Source organism: Myxocyprinus asiaticus, chromosome 2 (assembly GCF_019703515.2).
Source record: "Myxocyprinus asiaticus isolate MX2 ecotype Aquarium Trade chromosome 2, UBuf_Myxa_2, whole genome shotgun sequence".
Lineage (NCBI taxonomy): Eukaryota > Metazoa > Chordata > Actinopteri > Cypriniformes > Catostomidae > Myxocyprinus > Myxocyprinus asiaticus.
In genome coordinates, this window is record NC_059345.1 from 30,385,336 (window position 1) to 30,395,875 (window position 10,540).

At 35.3% G+C, this 10,540-nt stretch overlaps 1 protein-coding gene across 1 annotated transcript; it reads right to left on the reverse strand.

Moving 5' to 3' along the window:
* Positions 1–137: 137 nt before the first annotated feature.
* Positions 138–3,886, reverse strand: harbi2 (harbinger transposase derived 2). Its single transcript, XM_051644447.1, has 4 exons — positions 3,417–3,886; positions 2,372–2,487; positions 2,159–2,270; positions 138–2,071 (listed from the first exon to the last, which is right to left on the reverse strand). The coding sequence occupies exons 1-4, from the start codon at positions 3,847–3,849 to the stop codon at positions 1,698–1,700; spliced, it is 1,035 nt and encodes a 344-aa protein (XP_051500407.1). The 5' UTR covers positions 3,850–3,886; the 3' UTR covers positions 138–1,697.
* Positions 3,887–10,540: the final 6,654 nt, after the last annotated feature.

Consider the following 10,540-nt stretch of genomic DNA (forward strand, 5'->3'; position numbering starts at 1 on the left):
TTATGGGCAATTCTTTTTAAATAAGACCTTAAATAATACTAGCAACATATTGCTTTGTATGCATCTTAATTCTCTTGACTGTTTTGAACCAGACTGTCTTGAACCAAACCGATACTAACATGATCGACACCTTACCATCTCAGATTTTAAAACTACTTATACAAAAAATATACCTTCACTTAAACCTAAGGGCCATGGACCAAAATATCCAAAGTTTACAAGGACTTGCATTTATGACAGACTCAGACAGGGATTTATATAAGAGGACCATCTATTATGAATAAAAGAGCTTCAAATACAAAAAATAAGAATATTAAAAGACAATTTTCAAAGCCATATGATTACTATACAACATAATATTTTAGTATATAGGTTAACGCAGTAGTATGGCCCAATCTGAATTTCTATTCAGGGTATTTGTAAAATAAAATCATTAAATCCACCACAAAGCAGAACACACACAGAAATAAAGGGGTGGTACTATAACACATCCACATTGCGGAACGCATGAGCTCACACACAGAAATGAATAGGTAAGACTGCAACAGAGAGCATTTTTTTTATAGAACATTACACATCCACAATGAACACATACACACACACACACACAGATCAAAGGCTGTTATAGTATATCTTCTTCAGAAGATGATGAAGCTGCAGGCCCCTCCACAGCAGCTACTTACAAAAGGAAAAGGTATCAGGTGTGTCCCCGTAAAAAAGGATGCGAAAGGCAGCATGATATGCAAATAATTTAAAAAATAAAAAAACATTTGCAAGGCTCACACCTTTTTCGTGACCTTCAGCCAGATGTGCGTAGACTCATGAAAAAAAGACTATGATACTTAGTATCATTCTCACTGTTCTTGTTTTTTTTTTTTTTTACTTTTTTTTTTATAATTTGTTGTTGCTCTTTATTGCTATTCAGAATTGTAATGCCTGCAACAATGCCAAGTTTGCTGTTGCAAAATGTTATTCTAGTACTATGTTCACTCCTGTTCATTTACATTTATTGCTGTTGGTTTGATTGACATGTTTTATTTATTTCTTATTACCTTAATGAATTATTAAATTGGAATTTTTAAAATAAATAACAGGTGACAAAAATCTACTCTAAGTCTTGTCTTTGTAGTACCATGGTATGTAATCATTTATGGGGCATAATTGCAAAAACTGAAACTTCTAAACACCTCAAACAAAAACAAAATGCTAAAGTTTAACAAAAATACTATCTTTAATGTCTTTGATAATGTCTAAATACATATCCAAACACATATCTTAAGAACTAAAAACAAATCCGTTTGCTACAACCTATGGCTGAAATGGACTTTTGCAGCCACCCGCTGGTTATATATTGTAATTTCACTTAATTTTACTTAAAATTAACTTAATTTTACCCTCCCCCCAAATTTAGAGTTTTTAAATAATTGAAGAAAGTGATATAACATTTGTTTGAAAAAAAAGATTTTCAAAATTGACCCCCAATACCTTTAAGGTAAAACATAAACAAAGAGAAAACAAGGGTTAAAGAAAAGAAGGATGAGTCGGAATTATTCTTGTGGTAATCAACATAATGCCACCAATGCTGTCGATTGAGCTTAACTTGTATTGAACCCGGAATACTCCTTTAACAGCATGAAAAGGGGGGGGGGGGCACATCTTCAGACTTAATTGGAGCGCAATTGTGCTTTTATTCATTTTTAACTGAAATATTGTGTGGTGATCTCATCTCTGACAGCTTTGCCAGCCGGATGGTCCAGGGTAACGGGGTCAACATCATCAGGGGAGAGATTGTATTCGTGTGGCTCTCGCTCCTTTCTAATGGTGGCTATGTTGTGGAGGATAGCACAAGCACCCACAATCTGTGATGCCCGCTCTGGTGACACTCTTAGTTCATGAAGACAGTTAAACCGTCCTTTTAAAATGCCAAAAGTAGTTTCTATCTTGGCCCTTGTTTGACTGAGGGCTGCATTGAAGTCATGCTGTGGTTTTTTCTCAGGATCAGGATAGGGGGACATCAAAAAACTCTGGCAAGCATAGGCTTTGTCTCCCACCAATAGTCCATCAAACAGCCCTGTCAATGAACAGAAAAAAACTAAAACAATAGTACATGCGTCACAATTTTTATAAAGTGTTGTCTACTGTTCCTGTTTTGTCGTACCTTCCTGAAAGCGCTGATATAACACTGACTCGAGGAACATTTTGGAGTTATGGACTGAGCCAGGCCATCTGGCATCCAAGCTTGTGACCATACATTGATGATCACAAGTCATCTGCAAGTAACATAGGTCAGGGGTACGTGTTAACACTGCGCAATGAAAATATCAGTATTCCCATTAGTCAAAGACGTATGCACTTGCACATACAATATTACCTGTACATTTAGGCTGCGAGTACACTTTCTGTTAATATAATCAGCCTGAACTTCTTTTATAGGTGCTGAGATTGCAATGTGTGTGCAACCTACAGCTCCAATGACTCTTGGGAATCCTGTCAGGGATCAAAGCATCTGTTTAGTAACTCTTAATGTCAATCATTATTGAAATGTGTAAGTTATTGGGTAACACTTTACAATAAGGTTCCATTTGTTAACATTAGTTAACATGAACTAAAAATGAACAATACTTATACAGCGTTTATTAATCATGGTTTGTTTTTAAATGTAATTATACACACACACACACACACACAGTACTGTGCAAAAGTCTTAGGCACATAAGATGTTTCACAAAAGCATTTGTCTTAAGATGGTTATTTATATCTTCAGCTTTAGTGTGTCAATAGGAAATATAAATGTTAGACTCCCAAACATTACTTTTGCAAATAGAAAAGACTAGAATAGAAGAACAGGGAGCCCTGCAACAGATGTCATGGCCCCCACAAAACCCCCCATGAACATCATGTTATAAAGAGACAGAAGCAATTGAGACAGCCTAAATAGATAGAAGAACTGTGGCAATTTCTCCAAGAATCTTGGAACATCCTATCTGCCAACAACCAAGAAAAACTGTCCAGGTGTACCAAGGAGAATTGGTGCCGTTTTAAAGGCAAAGGTGGTCACACCAAATATTGATTTAGCTTGTTTTATGTTTACTGGACTTTGCATGACATTAAGTGGTAAACTTTTGCACAGTGCTGTGTGTGTGTGTATATATATATATATATATATATATATATATATTATACACACACACACATATACAATTAAAATTTGTATATGTTAACATTAGTAAATGCACTATGAATTAACAATGAACAATTGTATTTTTATAAACTAACATGAACAAAGATTAATAAATGTTGTAAAAAATTATTGTTCATGGTTAGTTCATGATACCCAATGCATTGACTAATGTTAAAGACTGGAACCTTATTGTAAAGTGTTACCAGTTATTGTTAGGTGTATTAATCCATCTTACCAGCTATTTTACTGAAGCCTTCTTTTATGGCCTCAGTGGGTAAATGACCAGGGAACACAATGAATGTGTTTAAGTATCTCTGCAGTGCGAGAACCACTCTTCGGATAGTTCGGCAAACGGTGTTTTTGCTTAGATTCTCCGCATCACCCACCGCATACAAGTACGTACCACTTGCAAAGAAACGCAAAGCGATACATAACATTTGCGGCACAGTGGTTGCACGGCTTCGCCGCGTCGGGTTTTTAATGTAAGGCTCAAGAAGCCGACATAGATACCAGATTCCCTCGGCCGAAAATCTGTATCTCTCATATAAATAATCGTCAGGGAAAGCCAGGGGATTTTGTCTATCCCTAAACACTCTTTCCCTGCGAAGAGCTTTTTGTACAATTTGGGCTCCGATATCAACAGGATTCTCTAGAAAAGGTGAAGCCATTACCACAGAAACTCGACATTTGTGTTTCAACTTCTGTTCTTTCTTTCTTTTTTCTTTTTTCACGGCGGATCGCAAACTTAAATAGAGCATTACCGCCATCTACTGATAGCTTGGACCGGGACTTTCAACTTGTGATTAAGAACCGCCTCTACCAAACATTATGTCATATAGCCTACTACACATTATATAACATGCATTATGCAAGAGTAAACAGTAATATCAATAAATAAATAAACATTTTTACACAGAACCCCCTCACAGTTTAGAGCAGAGTAATACTAACTCGCACATTATTATTTTTTCCAAACATGCATATGCAGTGTGCCTCCTCATACCTGGCCCCAAAATATCAACAACACTCAATGGCCTAGTCTTTATGCAGTCAAACAATCTACTATGATATACATCATACTTGCCACACACCCATAATTGCCAAAGTTGAGTTCAGCCCTGTGCCCCAGTCTTAAAGAAATATTCCGGGTTCAGTACAAGTTAAGATCAATCAACAGAATTTGTGGTATAATGTTGATTACCACAAAAAAATATTTTACGTCGTCCCTCCTTGTCTTTTAAAAAAACAAAAATCGAGGTTACAGTGGGGCACTTACAATGGAAGTCAATGGGGCCAATTATTGGAGGGTTTAAACAGAAATGTGAAGCTCACTGATTCTTGAGGTAAGGGACAAAACATGTCTTACAAAAGTGATCTTTATTTTAAAAATCAAGAAAATCATAACAATAAAAATACTGGAAAAGTTAAATCTAAAGGAAATGTGTATACTCAAATCATTTTTTACTTATATTTTAAAATAATTTCATTAGAATTTTTAAAAGAAGTGTTTAAAAATGCAACAAATTCATAAATATCAAATGAAAGGTAGGGATCTGTAAGATAACAAACAAAAGAAAACTTTAAATGATATTTTCCATAAAAAACTGCCTATCAAAGTTGTGTCCTCACTTTGCATCAACTTTTTTTTTTTCAATCCTGAATAAATCAGAAAATGTCCTGATCAACTTTAACTCCAAGTACCCCTTTCCCACTTAATGCTCATGGTGGATGCAACAGTAGGACACGTGGTCTGGTACGTTTGATATTTTTATATTTTAAACAAACAATGTATAAGTCTCTGCGGTCACAGCTTCAACTTGTCAACTCCGTCATTCTCATATAATTTCTGTTAAAATTGTGGGATCAATTTTGACATTTTAGTTTAGTTTATAGAGGCATCTTCAACTGAGGGAAAAAAATATGGTTCCAGTGTACAACACATGGTTAAGATGGAAAAATATTTTGTGAACTCAAAATTTTGTTTTCATTCCAGTATGAAAAAAACAAAACAATTAAAATAAATAAATAAATAAATATATACTGAATGCATTTTATCACTTTACTCCTTTACTGAACAATATTATTAGATAAAGACTTTACACTTGTTGGATAAATCAAATTAAAATAGCACGCTTTTTGGTGTGTCTGACAGAGTTGACACAAATGACAGTAAGATGCAAGTTATAACGTGAATAAATGTAAATTTTCAGAAGAAAAAAAAGCATTTTTATAAAAATCTGTTCCCTTACATCATTCGTTTTGTCCCTTATCTCAAGAATAAGTGAGCTTATAATTTTATAAAAGCACTTACATTAATTGTTCTGTTAAAACTCATGTATTATTTGAGCTGTAAAGTTGTTTAAAACACAAAATTTATATACATGCGCAAATTGTTCACGTCTTGTTACCATACTTTTGAAACAGAGTATTATTATTTTTTTGGATTTTCTTCCCAATTTGGAATTCCCAATACGTTCTAAGTCCTCGTGGTGGTGTAGTGAGTCACCTCAATCTGGGTGGCGGAGGACGAATCTCAGTTGCCTCCACGTCTGAGACCGTCAATCCATGCATCTTATCACGTGGCTTGTTGAGCATGTTACCACGGAGTAGCACATGTGGAGGCCCACACTATTCCCTGCGGCATCCACGCACAACTCTGAGAGCCAGAAACACATTATGGTGACCACAAGGAGGTTAATCCAGCATGACTCTACCCCACCCTAGCAACAAGGCCAATTTGGTTGCTCTGGAAGCCTGACTGGAATCACTCAGCATGCCCTGGATTTGAACTTGTGACTCTAGGTGTGGTAGTTAGCATCTTTACTTGCTGAGCTACCCAGGCCCCCCTGAAATGGGAGTATTTAAATGGTTATGGATGGGCCCCATTCACTTATATTGTAAGTGCCTCACTGTAACCCACATTTTTGCTTTTTTATTTTAAAGAAATGGACAAATTTAAAATACATTTTTGTGGTACTGAATATTATGCCACAAATGCTGTCGATTGAGCTTAACATGTATTGAACCCGGAATAATCCTTTAAGAGAATGGTCCACTAAATAATTATAATACGGTTGAAGCAAAGTAAACTGATATAGAAAATGTGTTGCAGTTTTCAAAAATCTGGGCTCAAACCTTAACTGAGACAGTAGTTAATGTAGTAGTATGACCTCATAATGCCCCATTAAAAAAATATTAGCAAATGCTAAACAAACAAAACTTGCATTATCCACACATATTAGAGATAAAAGTTAAATTTGTGTGAATTAAAATGTACACTTTATTTTATTAAGAAGGGTACTTGATACAAAAGTACAAGATTGCAATGCAAGTCCAGATGTTTTGAGATCCCTATTTATTTTGGCTTGCTCTGATTATTTAAAAGAACTCACTCCTCCACAGCTGAACACAAATTAACCACAAATCATTATATAATGTATTGATGATTTGCCCTTACAAGTACATTATGGACTTTGGGGTAAAACATTAAAGAATCCAAGTCTTCACATTTACACAATGACATATTCTCTCGTGATAAAAAGACTTCCAGGCCAAGAATTCAGAGTGTCATGTTGGTGATAATGTCCTCCTCTGGTTATTTGCCTTTACTGTCTGGCTTCTCGCTTGCCTTTTTTTGCTTTTGTTGCATGATTTCAGCATCTCTGAAACAGACAAACAAAATCATATTACACTGACATTTACTATGATGCTCTTCATATTTCAATGCATCTATTTATGATTAGAGGAAAAGCTTGATGATCTTGAGGTTTTATACCTCTGCTTACGAGCAGCTGCAGAGAGGCCATCTTCGTTTCTCTTTCCTCTGCCCTGTTCATTTTGCTTCTTGGCATTCTTTTGACGGGCAAGTTCACGCTGATTTCCCCCTGCAGGACACAATATCGCAACACTCTTAATGGCTTGTCCATTCTTTTACTGGTTGTCAGGATTGAAAAGACAAATGCTGCAGACTGGACAGAGCATGGATTCAGAAGATACCTTTATTTTTTTCACCGTTTTAGATCTTAGGTCTGCCATTGGCAGGCCATCATTGCTGTTGCAAAGAACATTTACACATTAAAAGCTCCTTCATCTGCTCCACCCATTAAACTTGGAAACAAATAGCATTTTAAGGATTTCAGTTATGCATTCAAAATTATTATTTAAACCTTTATATCATCTACGAAATTAGCCACACAAAAATGGAGAGCATACTCATACAAATGTAACAGCATTTCATTGTTGACAATAATCTATTCAGTATGGGGAAGAGGAAGTATATCCTAAATATAAGTAGGAAGACTAGAGCTGATGCTATTCTAAATAACCTGTAAACACTAATATGTGTACAGTAGGGCTGCGACTAATTATTCTTTTGATAATCGATTAATCTAACGATTATTAGAATGATTACTCGACTATTTGCCGATTATTGCAACGATTAATCATTAGCACTTAACTGATTATTTAGCTTGTGCCCCGACTTAAAAGGTTGTATTAAATGTGCTTACTAACAATAAAGGACACAATCATCTTTTAAAAATACCTCTAAATGACATTCACTGAATTAAAGAGAAAAAATACTTTTTATTAAGTTTAATTCAGTAAAGAAATTCACTGCAAAAACTCCTCTATTATCAAGTGTTTTTGTCTTGTTTTCCATTTAAAAGTCTAAAAATCCTTAAAACAAGATACATTTACTTGAGAAGTAACATAAAATATTTAGACTTGCTTTAAGAGAATCTTAAATATAAGTGTATTTTGTATAAGTGTATTTTTTCACTTGGTTATACTTCTGCGAGTGCATTAAAGACATAAACACTTATATTCAAGATCTATTCTCTAAAAGCAAGTCTAAATATCTTATATGCTGCTTCTCAGGTGATTGCATCTTTTTTAAAAGGATTTTTAGATATTTTAAAATATTTATATTTTTAATATTATATTCAACATTCCCACATAACAAATTTTTCTTCTGCAGTATAGCTGCTAAAGAAAATGTACATTGTTTTAAAGGAGTTTTAGATATTTATATTGGGAAAACAAGCCAAAACAAAAACAAATAAAAACAATTATTTTGTTGCAGTGTATAATGGGGTGAAGACTACCCTCTCTCACCTTTCTGTTCACTTCAATCTTTAACTCACAAAAAACAAACTCTCTCTTATTAAAGCTGTGTATTGCCAATTTTCTTCACAATAAGAAATACACAGTGACACATATATTATGATACAATAAGTAACGAGCCATCACGTTATAATCTAGCTGCATTAAGCGTGCACTCGAGGGACAAGTGTCCCCGCGACAGAGTGTGCATCATCTGGGTGAAGTTTCAGTCTCTCCCCCTTAGATCGGGACACTCTGCGCAACTCATAGAAGAGGTGATGACCACATAGAGAAATGCCAGTTTTGGAGTTATTTACATGATGTACTTCCGTATTATTTGAACTTCAATAAAGCTATAACGCATTAAATATAACTGCATTTAAGATGTAACGCCAAGGTGTTTCCTTTAAAGATGCTCGACACGCAAGTTTTGCTCCAGCTCCACTTATTCCGAGAGTGCTTCTGTATTTACTTATTTTGTATTTTTGCATTATAATTCCCTCATACTTTGCGATCTACTCATCTGAAGCTGTGAAAGTTTAGAGTGCATCTGGACTGTGAGCGGTGTAATTCTTCCTCTCCTCAGTCAGGTGTGTACTGCTCTCACGCGTCATCATTAGAGTTTAATGTGATCTCATGTAATGTTAAAATGAGATCAAACGACTATTCGACGTTTCTAAATTTCTAAAACATCGACTAATCGTTTTAGGCCTAGTACACAGGTTGGGCGATAAAGCCAATATTCACGATATAATCACGATGATTTTGCTGACGATATAAAATCAATATTGTAAATATAGCGATGATTTTAATGCACTTTTTATTTGATGCGATTTCCATTCATTTGAGGGGCCTGCGATCGATATTACAATATTATTTGCTATATTTTACACAATTAATTACATTATTATCTCATAAATGCAACCAATATATAATTTGAATATTTTATTGAGCTCTCTGAAAAGTTCAAATCGAGTATCCGGATTGGGACATCCACAACAAAATAAATTAATTTGTTGAAAAAAGTAATACATAAAAATAAATACAAAAAACAAAGTCACATACATGTAATCATAAATCATTTGATGACAGCTCTTTGCCTTGTGGAATGAGGTACAGCAACTTTATTAATCCAAAAACATAACCACGACAGGAGAGTATGTGCTTTTCGTGTTTTTTCTTGGCTAGAACTTCCACAGTTGTATTGAAAAATTGTGTTATAGTTTACTATTATAAATGTTAGTAAGGGTGTTTATGTGTAGATGTGAAAAGACTTGTAATTAATGTTGGGGCAGGGCACGCATTTCCTCTTTCCCTCGTCAGTGCTGTTCATAATATCGCAGCTGATTAGCTGCTTGAATTGGCTGAACTGCTCCATAGTGCTTTAAAATAGAAAATTCTCATGTAGAATTCAAATGTGTTGCATGCACCGAGGGAAGCCCGATTTAATCGCGCATGTGAGCATCTGCACTATCCTGTAACCAGAGCTCGCATATTTAGCATTTATAAGGCAAGATGAATATCATAAGGTTGCTGCACTGCCTGACGGAAATGCGTACAGACATGGCTAGCAAGAGAATTTCAAAATAAAAGTGCATCTTAAAAAAAAAAATACATCGATGTTTACACGTTAAATCGATGGCATTGTATCGTTGGTGATTCTCATTTCTCAAGTGGCAGCAGCCTTTGGCAGTGATGGGTCAAGTGGCAGCTGCCAGTGGTGGTGACAGATCAAGTGGCAGCTGCCAGTGGCAATGACGTGTCAAGTAGCAGCTGCCTGCGGCGATGACAGGTCAAGTGGCAGTCTAAAAGTATATACAACATTACAGGTGAGGGCTCAAGTGGCAGCCTCCTTTGGCGGTGACGGGTCAAAAATATATACATCACAAATATACAATAGAAAATGTTTAATTTGTCTTGATTACACTTCGAATTTATAACGCTAATGCGCTAACACGCTATACATGGCCATAATATGCACCGATTACACTGTGTTGTTGAAATTTATGATGACACTGATACTATTGCAAAGATATGTGTATAAAAGTGTTGATGTGCAGAACAAAGACAAAAGAAGGATGATAAAGGCATATCTTTGGGCAGATGTGTGAATGGCTTTCGCTGCAGATGGCACATGAGTGAATGGGCACATGAGAGTATTTGAGTAGATCTGATTCCTTTTGTAGACTAATAAAACAAACAAGAGGGAAAATAAATAAATAAATAAATAACCAATGGCAGTAAGAAGGTGTTTTG

Coding starts and splice junctions, on each gene's coding strand:
- harbi2 (XM_051644447.1), bottom strand. CDS start 3,849: ATGGCTTCACCTTTTCTAGAGAATCCTGTTGATATCGGAGCCCAAATT. Junction 2,271..2,371: donor CTCGCAGCCTAAATGTACAG/GTAATATTGTAT, acceptor TGTTACTTGCAG/ATGACTTGTGATCATCAATG. Junction 2,072..2,158: donor ATATCAGCGCTTTCAGGAAG/GTACGACAAAAC, acceptor GTTCATTGACAG/GGCTGTTTGATGGACTATTG.